Below are 19,546 nucleotides of genomic sequence, written 5' to 3' on the forward strand. Positions count from 1 at the left end.
CTGCAGTTGTTCCTTCTCCCTGTAGTACAAACCTCTGAAGCTGAGCAATGGCATGGAAAGAAAAAGGAGGTTAGCTAGGGCCAGTAATACCCTAACGGAAGTCCTCCCTCTTACCCTCACAATTTCATCTAATGTGCTTTGCATATGTTTTTGCAGATAAACCAGACCCACCTGCCGGAACACCTTGCGCATCAGACATACGGAGTTCCTCCCTCACTCTCTCGTGGTATGGCTCCTCTTATGATGGCGGAAGCGCGGTGCAGTCCTACACTGTGGAGATCTGGAACTCAGTGGATAACAAATGGACAGATCTCACTACCTGCCGCAGCACCTCTTTCAATGTGCAGGACCTGCATGCTGACCGGGAGTACAAATTCCGTGTGCGAGCTGCTAACGTGTACGGCATCAGTGAGCCCAGTCAGGAATCCGAGCTTGTGAAAGTTGGAGAGAAACAAGAAGGTTAGTTTTTAAGAGAAAAAAAAAATCTAAATTCCATTAAACAGTATCTTAACAGCTCCCTAGTGAGGTCAGGCAGCTGTACGCACTCCTTTGCAGGTGCCTCTGTGCAATGAATGCTTATGCTGGCTGTAAGTGTGCTAACGTCCCTTCACAGACTTCGTGTGGGTGTCTGGGCATATAAGTTTTGCACACATCCAGTGTGGAAACTTGGCTTCAGGGATCCCAAAACCCTGCTGTGTGAAAGCAACCAATAATTCAACTTCTGGCCTCCTGTGAGTGTGCTGGCTGACAGACTTCAGTAGTTCAGTGCACAGGTAATGGGAGATGAAACCTTTAAAATATAAGCTACACATTCATACTGTAACCAGTTGGAAAATGATGTTTGGTGGCTTACCTGAAACATACTGATGGATTCATTACAGTTTATGCTGGACACATACAAGGGTCCAGCACAAACCCTACGTTGTTAGGGTCCAGCCACAAACACTACCCCAAAATCGCTTTTGGAAAAAGTAAATGTGCCTGCTGCTAGCCAAGCACTGCATGTGCAGCAGAAACGGAACTAGCCTCCCATACCTAGTTGTAGTTCCCATCTTCACATCCCAGCATGGTTTAGCACCTCAGTCCTGTTGCCCCTAGTACACCAGTCCTGTGAATTTAAGGCTATCCAAATTAGCATGTTGGTTTTGCAGTGTTATGGGTGGCAAAAACATTTTTTAGGGTTTTTGATCACAGTTCCACATACCTGAAAAGATATTTTTCAGTATCTTTTACCTCTTTTTTTTTGGTGTAAGGTCTTCCCAAAGGACTAATGGGAAGAGCTGGAGCAATTTAGAAATTATTTGGAAACTGGTACCAAAATTTTTAAAATGCACAAAAATCAGCATTATTTTTTTAAAAACAGCTATTGAGTGCATGTTTTTGTGCACATCCGCATCTACCTACTGTGCAAGGATCACTCTGATGGTCATACCACACCGAAAAGCCCAGACCAGGAATAATGTATTTTGCTCTTTTGCCTGTCTTTGAGGAGTAGACTGTGTGTTGTATCTCTCCCTCCTTACTTATGTATGCGGGGCTTTGGTGTTTTAAGTGTCTCGCATAATCCTTGTGATGTTATCTTTTATTGCCACAGCAAGACAAAATGATAGCAAAGTGGTGCAGCACCACACAACTGTGTAAGCCTCTCAAAAGACATTCCAAACAAAAGTAAATCATATTCCTCTTCAAGTGCTAAATTGGATGCATTCTGAGAAATTATTTTCCTCTATTTTAAAGATTTAAAACCTGATCTAAATCAAAATGCAGCTTCTCTTCAAAGGGGGAAAATAGCATTAGGAGTAGCAATAAAATTGAAAGGAAGCTAGATGGTATTGGCTCTTCATAATAAAGTTCCCTGTGTTTGAATGCCCTCTTTCTTTAGTTGCAGGACAAACAGCTTCTAGAGTTGGGGACCTGACTCTTCCCTACATTTGTTTTTCCTAGAGCAAGTGCTACTTGTACCGGACCAAAGCAAACAAGCTGTTTTGAAGGCTGAGAGTCTTCTTACATAGATTTAATACAAAAAGGCTAGAAAGCGTGTGATAGTGATACATACGAACACCAACAAAAACTAGTTGTTTTGAGTTAAAAAGAAAATGAATTCTGTTTGCAGGAGGGTGGTTTGTTTTGGTGCTTTCAATGCCAGGGCTTCTTGACTTCAATTCTTGATACTGCAGCTAGCATGGAGAAAGAGCAAGTGTGATTTTTCAAGTGTGTGAATTAACTGGTGCTTTAATTAAAGGCAGTGGAAAACAAATGTGTTCAGCACCTCTCAAAGTCCGGACTTTAGGTGGCCATCTATGCTGAGTTACTAGGGATTTTCCATTGCTGCTAGGAAGACACATCACCGGTGGCCAATGCATATTAGCAATCTCAATATAATCTTAGTGAAGAAAGGCATGGCTAACTTTTCACTGTGCATTTCAAGAAAAGAGCTACTAAAATAAGGTTGTAAGTCACAACAGATTAAAGTAGACATTGCCATGTTTGAGGAAAATTTGGTACCATTGACTGAATTCTGAGAAAGGTTTTGGCACAGCTACTCAGCACTTACCAAGCTCAGACATGTTCCACTTATCTAATTTAGGCTTCCACCAGTGAACCAAACTGTTTCTAGTTCAGGGCTTCAATATAGTGTCGCTGCAGAACTGGGAACTGACATCTTTGTCTAATAAGTATTTGGCAGGCATTAACTACTGGCAGTGTGGTTGGGATCAGCTCCCTCATGCAGCCCTTAAAAGGGGAGGAAAATGTGATGTGCTCTATGCAAATGTGATTTCTAGCCCAGGAAGATCTGAGGACAGCTAACCCTAAGTGGGGAGGGCTTGCTTCCCTCCCTGCTCTTCTGGTAAATCGCTGCAAACCTGCTAGTCTGTGCTGGGACATACAAGGCCTGCAAATCCAGAAAAAAGAGAGAGGGGCTTTAGTAACAGATTCTATCTACTTGATCGGCTTTGCTAGCAGAATACAGATGCAGCATTATGTGTTGGATGTGAAAAAGCAATGCCCATGTATCAGACCCACTATCTGCTCACCCCGCACCCTTTTCTTCTGTTGTTTTTTTCTCATCTGCTGCATATAACTCTATGCTCTGAAGCACCTAACAGCATCCAGAGTACCACATTAATGTTTTCACAACATAAATCTGTTGACACAATGGGGATAAATCACTTGGTTAAGCTTGCACTCTATGATGGCAAAGTGCAGCTTCAGCAGCTGAAGGGAGAATTGTACAGGTCACTGTGTAACCGCCTTTGCAGTTTCTCAAATTACTGGTCATAGCCACAGGTCTTAGGAGCAAGCCCAGGCAGTGTAAGTAATATATAACAACATTCCAACTACAACCTCTTTCCCCTCATATCTGCAGGCAACATAGGGAACAACACACAAACTGGTGCTACCAACAGTTCATGCACATGAAAATTAAAAACGAAAATCAAGACACTCTGGCCAGCTTTTACTCTCTTGTGTCACTGGGCTTGCCAACATCTCTGCCTGCCTTTGAGTTTGCCTGCAGAACTGAGGCTCCATTTGGGCCTCAACGATTTCAGAGTTCAGCCATGCTCAGGAAGGCGCATGCTCTCCAAATTTTTTAGTCATCTTGAGTCCGAATAATTTGTCTGGATGCTTTGCAAGAAATCTTTTCATGTACAAACTCGCTTTACTTTTGGCTTTGTAATACAGAAAACGCACAGAAAAGCCAGGAAAGGATCTGTCATTGAACCAGAAGTGTTATTGATTTAAATATTTTTAATTCATTTTCTATTTCACTAAGTCTTTCCTAAAGCTATTTATTAGATGACTTTGAACTGATTCAGCATGCTGATGTTTCTTGTAGGCAGGTATAATGGACAAGTACTGCAAACCACATGAACTTGATTTATTAAGAAATGGTGACCAGACTGTGATTGTGTAGTCAATAGTCATGTAGAAGTGGTGAAGAAATTTTAATTATGAAGTTAATGCACAAACTCCCTGACTGCTTTTTGCTGCCATAGGGTCTACCAGTTGCCCATGTTACTGTGAATAATTTGACCATCTTATGTAAGTACCAAATCCTATATAATAAGTTATTCATGTCTTTTTATCTTCATCATAGAACTGAAAGAGGATGAAGTGGAGCTATCTGATGATGGTAAGAACTTAATATTTTAATCAGGAAAAATGCAAATCTGTGTTTTTAATTCATGTTTTATGGAGCTTTTAATCGTGGTCCTTAATACTTATTTGTAGAAGGAAAAGAAACAGAGGTCGACTATCGGACGGTTACTATCAACACTGAACAAAAAGTTTCAGATGTCTATAATATTGAAGAAAGACTGGGATCGTAAGTACTATATTGTGCTTTTGAAGACATGGAGTTTTCAAAGCTACCATCACAGAATCACAGAAGGGTAGGGGTTGGAAGGGACCTCTGGAGATCATCTCATCCAACCCCACTGCTTGAGCAGGTACCCCCAGAGCAGGGGGCACAGGGCAGGAGGGTTCTGAATGTCTCCAGGGCAGGAGACTCCACACCCTCTCTGGGCAGCCTGTTCCACTGCTCTGGCACCCTCAGTGAAGAAGTTTTTCCTCATATTCCGGTGGAACTTCCGGGGTTCCAACTTGTGCCCATTGCCCCTTGTCCTGTCATTCGGCACCACTGAAAAGAGCCTAGTCCCATCATCCTGATACCCTCCCTCTAGATATTTATAGGTATTGATGAAATCCCCCCTCAGTCTTCTCCAGACTGACCAAACCCAGGTCTCTCAGCCCCCTGATCATCTCCATATCTCTCCACTGGATGGGCTCAAGCAGCTCCCTGTTCTTCTTAAACTGGGGGCCCAAAACTGGACACAGTACTCCAGATGTGGTCTCACTAGGGCAGCATAGAGGGGGAAGATAACCTCTCTTGCTCTGGCCACGCTCCTTTTAATGCAGCCCAGGATACTGTTGGCCTTCCTGGCCACAAGGGCACACTGCTGGCTCAGGGTCAGCTCGCTGTCCACCAGAACGCCCAGCTCCTTCTTAACAGAGCCGGTTTCCAGTAGGTCAGCCCCCAACCTGTACTGGTGCATGGGGTTGTTCCTCGCCAGGTGCAGGACCTTGCACTTGCTCTTGCTGAATTTCATGAGGTTCCCCTCGGCCCAGCTCTCCAGCCTGTCCAGGTCTCGCTGAATGGCAGCACAGCCTTCCAGTGTATCAGCCACTCCTCCCAGCTTGGTATCATCAGCGAATTATAATGATCATGTGCAATTACAAAGATCATGTGCATTCATTCTTTGACAGTGTCTTACACTTTCAATATTCCAGCTGGGCTCCTCTGTTGCAGTAAAAATAGTTTCTACCATATGTTGGCCTCCACTCCATAAAGATCCTCTATTCCTATTAATTGATGATTTTAAATAGGCACTACGTGCTTCTCTGGTAAGGAAAATGAAGCCCACAAATGAATAATGCTGGAAGATTCATTTGTTGTTCAGTGTTCTAAAAGCTAGCTGAAAAAAAAGGTACACATTGTGTACTTGCATTTCCATTCTATCCATTAGTGGTAATAAGATTATCCTGCCCACGGGCTAGAATCTCTGTTGACAGCGGTCATAATCCCAAGAGCATTAATAGTATTGCTCAGTGAAGGTCAGTGATTAGCCTGGCTGTGTTTCTCAGTGCTCAAGCTCGTGGTTATATGAATTGCATGTCACAATAATCTTTCAGCGATTTGTGCTGCTGGTGGTGCTGAAGGCCAGGGGACCCTGTACGCTGCCGTTAACAGATCCTGATAAGTATATTGTAGAGGTAGGATTGCACATCTACAGCAATGTGAAATGATAGTACTGAAGCCTCTAGCATTCAGCTTCAGACTTCACCTACACCCTATATCCTATACCTGAGATGTCTCCTATCTGCTGCCCCTTCAGAGGTGTATGACCTATACAAAACTGTGTGCAGAAAAACTTCAGTCACGTGAATTAAAGCCTGGTACAAGTCCATTTTTTGAACCCTCTTATATGAAACTTGCTAATTGGAATAGCGGGGTATCTCTGAATGTGATATTCGTGCAAAACTTCTTGCAGATGACTGCACAAAATCAATGCTTGATATGAAGACATTTTTATTGCAGAATGGAGTGGTTGTGCTAGAATATTTAGTAAAATGTTGCTATTCGTGGTGGCCCATACATTGCAAAAACATTTTATGGAAATAGTTATATATTTTCAGGGGGAAATTTGGACAAGTCTTTAGGCTTGTTGAAAAGAAGACTGGAAAAATTTGGGCCGGAAAATTTTTCAAAGCATATTCTGCTAAGGAAAAAGAAAACATACGGGAGGAAATCAGCATCATGAACTGCCTACATCATCCAAAACTTGTCCAATGTGTAGATGCCTTTGAAGAAAAAGCCAACATCGTTATGGTCTTGGAAATGTAAGTATAAAGCAGATTACACTAACAAAGCTAATAATGTTGAAAATAAGTGTGCATACAAAAGTAGCAACTTACCTAGACATGGGACTGTCAAAAGCTTCAGTGTCTGCAGGGTCTGGATGGTTTTCACATCTTGCAAATTTTTCCAGTTATTTTTCTGACTTATTTAAACTGTGTAAGTGAATCTTTGTTGTATCTCTTAAAAATCAGTGAAGATGCATTACAATCTTTATTGTCTAGTTTGTTTGTCTTTTAACCAAGTACATGTGGTGTTTTTTCTGCAGCTCACTCTTTTATTGCCAACTTGGGAGGGGAGAAGAAAAAAGCTCGCTGCAATCTGGGCTTGGATTTAGAACCAAAAGCATGTTTCAGAAAATGTATTTTTTTCTTTAGACAGTTCTAAACATGTACTGAAGAAACTTGTGTCAAATCTCCCTTAACGACTGATCAGTTGTCTCTTGCAGAGAACTGAACGTTGGTGCACAACAGATAGTAGGAGAGAAAGATATGCTTGAGAAGGCACACATCTAAGCTACATTCTATCAATACTGTTGAATTTCTGGAAGATTGAGCCAGGCAAATTTATAGTACCCAAGAGGTATTGGGAACACTTCGGTCTTCATCACGTGCCATATCCAGGTTTTACATTTTTAAGAGACCTTAACTGGTTAGTCTGATGTGTTTTTCCTGCAACAACATAAGTAATCTGATTGCAAAACTGTTATTTATAATAAGGGAGAACTGTCTGAAAAATCTCCACAGGTGAACACAGTGAATGTTGTAAATCTAGACCAGTAGATGCAGAAGGACTGGTTACACTGACTGTTTCCCAAAAAACCAAATTAAACATTAATCTGTCCCTAATATCAATACACAGATTCTGCATGATGGCCCAGGTGTAGCAGTTGTAGAAAGGAGTTTCTCCTTTACTTGAAAGTCATTGCACTCTTCATCCAAAACGATGCACATTAAGTAAAGCTGAATTTGAAGACAGCCTAGGTTGCTGTCTTTGTCTTGCTGAGTAAGATAGCAACGCTTATCACTTACTTGTACCTCCCAGAAATTGTCCTCCTTAAGCTACTTTTGCCACACTACTGTGGGAAAGAGCAGAAAAGCACCACAAAAGCAGTGTTGTAAAGCATCTCATGGGGCTGTGACTTGGGTATCTTTGCACTTAAAAATAGTAGATATTTACTTCCAGAAAAAAAGAAGGTTCAGAACATGTTAATGCACCAGAATTCATGACAAGAAACGAATCTGCACAGCATGAGATGGAGAGTAATGGTCAGACTTCAAAACCAATAATGACCAATGTTTACATCATCCATAATGCACGTGCTGAGTGTGAATCCCATACTTGTGGCAGTAGCAGCTGGAAAGAAAATGAAATCCTGATCTGTGCTGATGTTTTCCCAAAAAGTTACATCAGTCACTATTCTGCTGCCGCATCTACTTCATGTGCTGTCTGCTGCAAGAAAGAGAAGTGGCTTTTTTTGCTGTCTGGAAGTGGAGAGTAAGATACAAATTGTTAGATGCAAAAGAGTCTGTGTCTATTTTGCTTGCTTGGCACTTGGCTGGATGATGTGCAAACTACTATTGCACTAGCATATTTCAGAGACTGGATCTCCATTATACAACCTTGATACTTATGTGCAAGAAGGTGCTTTTATTTTTAGATTCAGCAGTTAAGCAAGCTGATGACAATAAGGGAAGGGAGCCCTACTTAGCTTGGAATTGGGAGCTGGCAGACCTAATGGAAAACAAGGAAATGTATAAAGAGTTTTGCATAGCATATGGCTTTACACTGCATTAGTTCCCCTCTGCCAAAAGAGGGGCTTTACTTTTTAAAAATATAGAAAAGTGCAATCAAATTTAAAGTGGTTTTGTTAACCAGGCTAATGAGGATGTGATTTTCGTCTGGGGTGGCCACCTTTTCTGGCTTTTGAACCGCACCATTGAAATTTCCGTAGTGTTGAGAGCCATAGGAGGAAGGGTTCTTAAAGCAGCACGCAGGCAGGCAGTAGCAGCCTGTCCCAGCTCTGGAGCACCTCTGGGCAGTGAGATACTTGTGTGACACCTTTGTGTCAGATGACCTGGTCGCCTCTACACTGTCACACATTGCCCAGCTGACACAGTCCTAGCATGGCAACTGCACCCGTATTGTTAGAGAGCCACTGATGGATCATTTCTGGTTTAGTTATTAAGCTAATATTTCTTCGCATATCGAAGAAGTTGCGGGAAATACCTTCAAATATTCTTGGTGTCCAAGCTATTCTCTTTATTCCCATCAGAGTCTAAATGTAGAGATTTCAAACAAATCAAGCTCACCTGTCATCAGTCGTCTTTTAAACCAGATTTTAGCTGTGACTGGAATTTAGCAGCTCTCCCTCCACTCAAATTGGAGCTATGGATGAGGAGCACCTTTGCACTTTTCTTCCTGATAGTCATCCTAAATTTTTCATTTTCATTTTAATCCCATATCTTTCTTATAACTTTTTGAACTTCACCCTCTCTCCTTTTAATATTTGTGATGCCACTATTTTATATGGTTTTATTTCATATTTATAATAAATTCAGAAATTTTTATCATTCATTTAAAATCAAACACTGCAATGATTCAAACATAGAATCACAGAATGGTTTGGGTTGGAAGGGGTCTTTAAAGACCATCTAGTCCCAACCCGCTGCCATAGGCAGGGACACCTTCCACTAAACCAGGTTGCTCAAAGCCCCATCCAACCTGGCCTTGAACACTCCCAGGGATGGGGCATCCACAGCCTCTCTGGGCAACTTGTTCCAGTACCTCACCACCCTCACAGTGAAGAATTTCTTCCTTACATCTAATCTAAATCTACCTTCTTTCAGTTTAAAGCCATTAGCCCTTGTCCTATCACTACATGCTATTGTAAAAAGTCCCTCTCCAGCTTTCTTGTAGGCCCCCTTCACTTGATGTGCTCTTTACTGGAAACCCTCCCATCTACCATTTGCTGGAAGTCAGAGGCAAATCTCAGGCATTCCCTTTTCAAATATAGCGATGTACTGTTCCACAATAAGCATCTCAGTGGACAAAGAATATCTGGAAAAGAGTAGCATCTTGTGCATGGCGTTCAGCACTGGGAGCTAAGTGCCTCGAAGTTTTTACATACTTCAGACAGTTTATTTTGACGTAGATCAGAAGAAGATTATTGTATTGCAAATTAAGGTTATGAAAGCAAAATTTCAGCAGTAAACTCCATTTGGTGTGATTTAAGTCAGCACAAGTCACTAAGGTTTCCTCTTTTTCTTGAAGGGAGATTTATTAAAATGCAGTTTTAATACTTGCCTGGGCAACTCCAAGGTAGATTCCTCTCACTGTTCCTCCATGACCAAAACATTATAATCAAATATTTTTAACGTGTATTCTGTGACTCTATGACAGAAATATTTTCCTCATGACCTCATCTAGAGAAGACTGAAAAGAGGAGAATCCAGAAAAGTACGAGAGATTTAGATTCTGAACTAGTTGTGACTGAAGAAAGCTGACTTCTTCTGTGTATATATAGAACCTAATCTGCATTGGTTCAATTCAGCTTCCTAACCTGGCAAAAATTAAACTGGATTTGGCTCAGGATAAAAATGCAAAAATGTGCATTCTATAAATGCAGTTGCAGTTTAATCTAACAATGTTACCAGAGTGCCTAGAGGTCCCAGGGTTAAAACAGCATGCAGATGTATTAACAGTAGTTAATCTCCAAATAACAGGCTAAAAAGCGGTGCTTGACACAATGGTATGATTTCTGAAAATTTTTTCACTTTAGGGATCTGAGAAGTATGACTTTTTTGTAGTAAAAATAAGTTGTTATTATCTGTGTTAAATAGTCAAAAAACAACTGGTACTTTTTATTATCAGGATGGTTATAATTTGGAATTGCAGAGTGCTCCAGACACAAGCATTTTGCATGCAGATGTTTTCATAAACACCTCCATACTGGTTAATGTCTTGCTGAAGTAACAAAATACTAGATCACCAATTTATCAGAGCTGTTTATTCAACAGCCCTAGCCATATTATTTGCTTTATGTTACAAATGTGCTATAATCCAACAAGCATATGCTATTCTTGCTGTTTTCATGTTAATAGGAAACTGCAGCAGCATTTCTGATTGTATATTTTCTGAAATCTTATAGCCAAAGCAACAAATGTGTCCAGAACTCCAGATGTTTCAATTTCATCCTACTACATGAGGGATATAATCATTTATTTGACAACCTGCAAACATTGCAAGGCCAGTTTTCAGTTGCGTGATTTCTCTCTGTAACTGAAATGTGCAATTACATTTGGCAATAAGCATGAATGCTGCAAAATATTAAGCCATATAAAGACCATGGAACATTTAATTTAGAACAGATTTCTAAAAGCAAAGCCATTCTTCACCATTTTCTCCTTTCTATATGGGTCATTCACCCACTGCAATAAAAAACAGTATTTCCCATCTTTGGATGTAAGCAGATAGACCAGTTGAGTGATACTCAGAATTTTATCAAAAAAAAAAACAAAAACAACAAACCAAACCACAACTTAAATTTTGCTTTATTAAATCTAGGTTAAAAATGTCCCACTTTAGTTCCACAAACAATTCAATCCAGAAGATTCTACCCTGGAAAGACCAATTATTTCACATCTTAAATGGGCATAAAAATGGAATTGACCTACAAGGAGCGTGACGATAGCTCAACTAAAAATACCAGCACTGAAAGAGTTGTGCGTTATATCCTTGTCCTGTCATGGCTAAAGAGGAAATTCCCTCTGAGCTCACTTGGGTCAGTAATTTACCCTTTGAGCTTTGCATTCCATTTAATCATATAATTTGAATTCTTCCTTCTTCAGCCCTTCTTTGTCACTCTCAGTCTCTCTTCTTCCCAAATTTTTGCTCATCTACTAGAAATTTTTTTCCTCTTTTCCTGGGACCCAACCCATGTATTTCAGGTTTTATTTCTAAATTATGTTATCTGCACTTGTATAGTGGTGGAGCACAGGAGGGAAGGAAGCAGTGAGGAACATGAGGTCAGAGTCTGGAGCGGTGTTATAAACACGTCAGCGGGGTGACAATCACATGGCACACGCTTTGCTGCCAGCTGCAGGTGACTGAATCCTAAAAGCAGGATGTAAATCCAGCTACATTCCTACTGTCTCGGATAACAGAATGAGTGTTTCATGGACCTAACCTGCGAAAGAGATTCAGAATGGAAAAAAATATATTGATTTATACCACACACAAGAGGTGATTCTTCTTATGTGACATCTGTGTCTACGGAAAGTGCCATTACAAAACATAGACTGTCTCCTGAAGTGACTATTGCAAGCTTGAATTATCTGTGTTTCTGTAAAGGAAATAGTTTGATTACTCCCAGAAGGAAAATGCTACAGAAGTCCTCTTTTTATTCTGTTTTTCATAGGGTTTCTGGAGGAGAACTCTTTGAACGAATCATTGATGAAGACTTTGAACTGACAGAGAGAGAGTGCATTAAATATATGAAGCAGATTTCAGAGGGAGTTCAGTACATCCATAAGCAGGGTATTGTCCACTTGGATTTGAAGCCAGAAAATATTATGTGTGTCAACAAGACCGGTACAAGTATCAAACTCATTGACTTTGGACTTGCAAGAAGATTAGGTAATGAATTTTCTGCCTATTTCTATATGACATGGGAAAAGGGCAGGACAAGCATTAATTCATACTTAATATTATGTTCTTTCATGTATAAAGAATAGACAATGTTCCCTATAAATAGTGCTGGTTTTAGGAAAAAAACAGAAAATGGAAAAGGAAGACATTCAAGAGCAAGAGCAGGGCACCTCATCTTCAAGAGGAGCTTGCAGTGAGGTGTATAAAATCTACCTGTCTGTTTCTATGGCTAGGGTATCCCTGTAGATTACAAGGTAAAATACACAGTACTAGTAATGTTAACAAATACTTACACTTGCTACAGGAAACCATAAAACACTAATTCTCTGACTGTAAAAAACAGAACAAAACCTTGGTCTTCATGACTACTACAAATCCTTGAAAGTTTTGTAACAGCAGGAGTTAAGGTGACATTCTAGAAGCCTCTCAGATATGGATAATTACATTCAATTTATATTTCCCCATTGGTTTTATCATGTCTTATCCTAAACAGCAGCATATTGTTGTACATGTTAGACATGGGAGGAATTCTACACAGAGCTGTGCTTTGGCCATACTGGAAAATAGCACTACTTAATGCAATGGAATGGAGAAGGGGGAAGTTCCATATGACAAGCTTCTCCCCTTCCTAAGCGGCTTTTAGCTGCTTCCTGTCATTGATTTTGGACTAATCCTTCCAACATGCTCTGCAATTTGAAAGCCAGAGACCTTGTCTTCATATCACTCAGCATTAGTTCAGCTCTAAAAAACAGCCTTCCACTTGTGTGTGTTAGTGTTAAACAATACCAACATCACACACTGATCTTTTTTAATCTTGTATTCTCACAAGGAAAAAAAAAATCATTCCAGGAATTGAAAGGAGCTAAAATATTTCATGAACCTGTTATACTGGGAAAGCTGAGGTTTGTGGCTCTTCTGGCATTTAAATTGATTGGGACAACTCATATGAATTGCTACTCTCTATATAAAGGGGCCCAGAGCCAGACTCGTAGTTGTAATCTTTTGCCTTCCCTCTTTAAACAAAATTATATTTAATACTTATTAAAAAGTAGAACAATGATTTTTGTAAAAGTACAGTTTGGAACTTCAACCTTCTGGTTTTTGTTATCTGCTTACATGCTGCTCATCCTACTCCTTTTGACACTTCCGTAACAGACTACTGCATACCCAAGAATATAATTTTACTAAAACAAACTGAAAATGGCATGTTGAATTATTAGGGGAAAATAAATCTGCTTTTCAGATTTTTAGAGTACATTCCACTCCAAAAGCATTATTACATGAATCTTGGTCACATGGACACTATGAACTCAGAGGTAAGGTGTTTATTTAATTCACTAAAAAAAAAAGAGATTGCTGCCATTTATGTTCTTTCACCAGAATGGAGCCAATAGTTTTCTGAATTTTGTTCTTGTTGAGGAAACAGATGAACCGTTAAGTAAATTCCAATGCTGAAGTTTTATTATCAGAAGAGTATGAAAGACTTCATCCCATGACGTTCCAGCTGTCAGCTTGAAAACTATACATTTACTGCTGAACTGAGTGGATTGCATCAACAAGAGAGATAATGTAACCACAGCATGGCCTTTTTGTAGAAATATCTTCAACCTTTTTAACTTCAAACGACAGTTAAACCTTCCTTTAGCAAAAGGAAGATCCTATTTTCAGTAGCCTGTTCATATCCATCAGCTTTTCCATTTTTCTGTTAAACTTGTGGCATCACTGTGTGTTGCACGGCTGACACTAGCTTGTGAGCTGCTACAGTCATGCCATATGTAATAAACCTCTAACCTATATATACCTTTTCTTGATGTAGAATGATGAGAGCTACTGGCACTGACACTGATTTTGATTTTACATTACTCTACATTCATTGTGTTGCTAATTCTTGCAAAGTTATATTACAGGATTTTTGCTGTTTCTTTCATCAGCCTGCCGTTCTGGACAACTCGGGGTGTGTGGCATTGCCCTCGGAAGAGAAAGTGCCCTCCCATTCCACACCCATAAAGCAAAAGCACTGTGTTAATCACAAAGATGTTTGTAACATTTTGTTGAGATGCTTTCCAAAAGTAGAAAACTATTTTTGCTGTTTCATTTACTTACCAAAACTGCTAAGAACACTTCTCACTAAGTGCTCTCTTCTTGCCAGTTGTCTTTTGTGGTGCACTGAGGGCACATTCCTCCACTTGTGTTCCTTCAAGCCTTGTGATTTTGGGATTGGCTGTCAAATTCACTTTGGCTTTGATAGATTGGAGCCCTCATACTACGGACGTGACCCTGACTGAGCAGACAGGCTCGACCAACGGTCTGCTGAAGGGAACCATGGCTGATTTTGCACTTCAGCTTCTGAAATTTACTTTTAACTTTTTGTAACTCATGCAAACTAATGCCTCTAAATATTCAGTGTTTTGATCAGTTTTAAAGACATTAGAATCAGCTCCATCTGCAGTCATCTTCTGCAGCTAATTAGTTCTCTTACACTGTCAGGAAATACCAGAGCTGCAGTGGGATATTTTCCTGACCTTTTTTGGTGTGCTGAGGAACACATGTAGAAATTTGTTTAAGATAAACCTCTTGAGGAGAAAAGAGAATGGTTTTTGAGTACTGTAAAGATTTTTTTTAATCAGTTGATTATACATACTGTCAGCAACAGTTTCCAGCTAGCTTGTCAACTTTCTGTCTGAACTGAGGGATTTCCAAACACAGATCCTGCTTGTATACTGAGCTTGTAAACATCTGGGTAAAGACTTGACATATTATTGCACAGAAAAAGTTTTATTCTTTTCTTTCTTTTTTTTTTCTTTTATACACAGAAAATGCTGTATCAGTTGTTTCACACTGTATGCTTGCATTCAAATGCCATGTTTTCAAAAGAACATTTCTTTGACCTATGGGCAGCATATTTCATACACCAGCCTTTTGCATACATAGTGGCTCATGGTAGTTTACACAGTGCACAGAAAAGCCTCCAAACTTGGATGTGAAAATCTGAGCCTGAGATTTGGATGATCATGACGAACCTTTTAGAAAATAGGTTCTTTGTGACAAATTTCAGTAATTTTTCATAAGGACAGCTGGGAAAAAAGGTAGGTGTTGGCCTTACAAAGAAGGCAAATGGGAAGATGGGATCTTAGGCTTCCCATTTGTGCTTGGAAAAGGAGAGGGATCTATCACTCCTGATTGCCACTGCAGAGAAGACATTGCCCTTGTTTTAGGCTACGTCAGTTTAGGTTGGGTATTAAGAAAAGGATCCTACCTTTTGGGGTAAGAAAACTCTGGTTATGTGAGCATAGGGATGTTGTGAAATAGCTTTTGAATGTGTTTTTTAAAGGCTAGTCAAACAACTGCTGCTCCCAGGCGTTCTGGATGTTTCTGTCTCTAGAAATGGGTACTGTCTGCATGGATGGGTCTCTGAAGGCAGGGATAACATGTGAAAATGAGGTTTCTGCAATTAATTTTATCTCACCACACCTGAGCAGTGCAAAAAGGGTTTCACTGCATTTAAAATGGGAAACTGGCACAACTGTGAGGGCATTACTGTGGTAGTGCTTAAAATTTGCCTCACACATGCTGTTTGATCCTTAAGCAAGTTATTAACCCCATATATTCTTCAATTTTCATTTGGTAAGTTGGGGATTTGCGTACCTCAAAAGAGTATTAAGTTAGGTCTATGACTACATTTTATGAAATGACTTAGCAGCTTTCAGTGGAGGTAACTGTAGGTGTGGAGTCAGTACTAGGATCAGCATTTATGTTGTAGGACTTGGTATGTGGACAAGTAGCTTCTGTTGTAGTCTTCTCAAAACTTCGATCTGCTGTTGTTTGAGGTTTTTTAAGCTTTTCTCTTGATTACAGAGCTGCAGATGTCTCTACTTGTGGTAACCTTAACAGGAGCAGGATTGGAATCTGTTACATCTGGTTTTCTTCCCATTCATATGTGTTTTGTTTAGATGGTAATCTAATATAATCTTTGGGAGAGAGATGGTTCCTCACTATGTCATTCTACTGTGCCTAATCTGGATGCTACTCTTGCACAAAAGATAAATGTAATGCAATGAATCTCACTTAAGACAAATACTGATTGCTCAGGCACATGTACAGACTGGACAAATTTCTCAACCTAAATCCAAGACTGTTTCAAACCAGAAACAATATGTTTCCTGGCATTTTTATATTTTTATAATAAAAATTTTTTACTGGGATTGGGTTTTTTCCCCAATCCATAACCTATTCAGTTGTATGAGGTTCAACATGGCTCAGTCACTTGGGTCACAACAACCCCAGGCAACGCTACAGGCTTGGGGAGGAGTGGCTGGAGAGCTGCCCGCCGGAGAAGGACCTGGGGGTGTTGGCTGACAGCTGGCTGAACATGAGCCAGCAGTGTGCTCAGGTGGCCAATGGCATCCTGGCTTGTATCAGGAATAGTGTGGCCAGCAGGAGCAGGGAGGTGATCGCGCCCCTGTACTCGGCACTGGTGAGGCCGCACCTCAAATCCTGTGTGCAGTTTTGGGCCCCTCAGGACAAGAAGGACATGGAGGTGCTGGAGCATGTCCAGAGAAGGGCAATGAAGCTGGGGAAGGGTCTGGAGGGCAGGTCTTGTGGGGAGCGGCTGAGGGAGCTGGGGATGTTTAGTCTGGAGAAAAGGAGGCTGAAGGGAGGCCTTATAGCTCTCTACATCATCTATTGCTCAACTACCTGAAAGGAGGTTGTAGCAAGTTGGGGGTTGGTCCCCTTTGCCCAGGAACAAGTGATAGGACAAGAGGAAACAGTCCCAAGTTGTGCCAGGGAGGTTTAGACTGGATATTAGGAAAAATTTCTTCACCGAAAGGGTTATCAAGCATTGGACCAGGCTGCCCAGGGAAGTGGTTGAGTCACCATCCCTGGAGGCATTTAAAAGACACGTAGGTGTGGTGCTTGGGGACGTGGTTTAGTGGTGGACTTGGCATTGCTGGGTTAACAGTTAGACTTCATGGTCTTTTCCAACTTAAGCAATTCTGTAATTCTATTATTCTATTCCTTAGTTTCCTTCCTTCCTGACCTTGTTTATTCTTTTCTTTTCTTCTTCCCATCCTATTTAGAATGAGCATCAATGAAAATGAGTCCACTGAGATTTGCCCAATAAGTTCTATATAAATTACTTGTGTTTCACACTATGACCAGAAGTTAGACATATCACTCATAGCTGCACACTGGCAGCACAAACAGGCAATACTAGGTTCTATACAGGTTGTTATTCTACCTTAATCCCTCTGTTTTCCAGTAGAGCAATACTGGTGGGTCAGCACAAGAAATATGAGGAACGGCTTCACATGTCCCATGACCTCATTCTTTCAGTTCACATTGCTAGCAGTAGCTTCATTGTAGCTCATTTTAAAAGCATCCACATTGTGTTTAAGCAGAGCCAAATGTAGGACACCTGTGCTACAGGCCAGCTGATTAAAGGTTTGGCATAGCAGCTGATGACTAAGCATTCTTGGTCCCCTTTCATTACCCTGGAGCTTCACAGGTATGCTTGCAGGCAAGCCTGGCTTTGAGAGCTGTCTTAAACCTAGCTTTACTGACAAGGTAGTGATCTGACAGGTGCACATCATCTGCTTTTCTCATTTCACCACTGACCTGCGCCACTTCAAATTTCAGAGACATGCAACGCAGTATTGATTTTTCTTTCCCGTTTAAACTATAAAAAATGTCATGTGTTATTTCTTCTTATTATAATTTTATCACTACTGTTTCTCTTTACAGTAGAATACCTGAGCAGATCTGAGCATTTGATAAAACTTAGATAATTTGTGAAAACTTCAATTTATTTCTAACACTGGAATCCTGAAGTCCTCTTGGGCAACTGCAAAAGTGATGGAGGTTCAAACACTTTGGTACTTCAGGGCATCCACAACTGAATTAAACACTAGAAGTTCTCCTCTTTCTTAGACTTGGTCTTGTGGAAACTCCTTGCAACAGAAACCTTCTTATTATGTGCCTTGTACGATGCTGTGTCCTTGAGGATGCTTAATAAATAATTCTTTATTGCTATACATGTATCAGCTAAGAAAACAGGGGTTCAGCCATTATTAATTTTTTTCTGATAAGGATCTTTAAGAAAATTACAAATATGAGGGCAAAACTGGTTCACCTGTTACTAGGGAATAATTTTTTTAAAAATCTGCATGCAGCAGTTAATGGTTTTCTCTTTTATTCTTCACAGAAAATGCAGGTTCTCTGAAAGTTCTCTTTGGGACACCTGAATTTGTGGCTCCAGAAGTTATAAACTATGAACCTATTGGATATGAAACAGATATGTGGAGTATAGGAGTTATCTGCTACATTTTGTGAGTACCTTTGCTGTTCTTAACACAAATCCTGACAGTTGCTGAGCATATGAAATTTCCATCACCTTTTGAATTCTTCTCCAATTTTCAGGCCTTTTGTATTCTAATTAACAGCTCCAGCATGTTCAACAAAAATTCTCTGCTCTCTGAAGGGTGTAATTGGTAAACCACAGAACTAGCAGCTCTGGAAATTCAGCTATTTAGTGCTTTACATCATAAACCAGTAATGCTTCATCTCATTTAAAGAGACAACGTGACGGTATTTTATTATTAACTTTAAACTGTTTTTCCTTCCCAGATGCTAAAGAGAAATGTTTGGGCATGCACTAACAACTGATAATCTCCATTCTTTCCTTCCCAAGAGAGATCATTTTTGTGAAATTCTGGGGTCTTCTTATTCAAATTGTATCCCTCGTGGGACAGACTAAAGTATCCCAGCATTATCGTATCTGTTCACAGTGCATTTTAGTTTATTACTAAGCAGGTACCACTGGATAAATACATCTTATAAGCAGCAGGGATCAAGTTTATGGAAATATTTTAGAGGACAGTTTGCTGCAGCTCTTGGTTACATGTTTTAGTATTTGATTTGATCTTTATATGTGATTTGATGACATGTGATGATGAACTTCAATGGGTCTAGAGAAATGTATATGGAAATGAGATCTCCATGCCTAGAATGGCAAGCTATCTCCTTCCAGCTGTGACTTTACACATTTGATGTCATATAAACAAATGAAAAGAGCTCAGTTTGGAGCGTGGTTCTTTCTCCCTCACTCCAGTTTCAATAGTAAGTAAATGGCAGACCTGCTTTGCACTCGTTCTTTCAAAAGACACTCATTCTTTCTCTCAATACCTTACTTTCTTTTATAAGGGTCCCTTCCTCCCTGGCTACCTTCTTTCTTGACACCTGGCAATGCACAGTTGTTCACCTCATCTTTACTCAGACTTTCCATGATTCTGAATGCCTGTCAGCCTATATTTGTTCTCATACTCTTCTCATTTCCAAACCAAGCAACATAATTTTCCTTCTTGTCCTGTGCAAAAACTACTACACCAACTCCCTCACTCCCAGCAAAAACTCTGAATATTTCTGTTATCTTCTGTTTCTTACGTGAAGTGTGCTACACTCTTCAAGGTCACTTTGCTCTGC

At 40.2% G+C, this 19,546-nt stretch overlaps 1 protein-coding gene across 5 annotated transcripts in view; it reads left to right on the plus strand.

Moving 5' to 3' along the window:
• Positions 1-19,546, plus strand: part of MYLK (myosin light chain kinase) — a 224,580-nt gene that overhangs the window by 190,794 nt on the left and 14,240 nt on the right. For all 5 annotated transcript variants that reach the window (XM_075093019.1, XM_075093022.1, XM_075093020.1 and 2 more), the window contains 6 exons: positions 157-459; positions 4,100-4,135; positions 4,234-4,327; positions 6,199-6,402; positions 11,838-12,055; positions 18,270-18,393. In XM_075093019.1, the coding sequence (XP_074949120.1) occupies positions 157-459; positions 4,100-4,135; positions 4,234-4,327; positions 6,199-6,402; positions 11,838-12,055; positions 18,270-18,393 (979 nt within the window). The remainder of the gene's footprint in view (positions 1-156; positions 460-4,099; positions 4,136-4,233; positions 4,328-6,198; positions 6,403-11,837; positions 12,056-18,269; positions 18,394-19,546) is intronic.

The sequence above is a fragment of the Phalacrocorax aristotelis genome, chromosome 5, assembly GCF_949628215.1.
Source record: "Phalacrocorax aristotelis chromosome 5, bGulAri2.1, whole genome shotgun sequence".
NCBI classification, from domain to species: domain Eukaryota; kingdom Metazoa; phylum Chordata; class Aves; order Suliformes; family Phalacrocoracidae; genus Phalacrocorax; species Phalacrocorax aristotelis.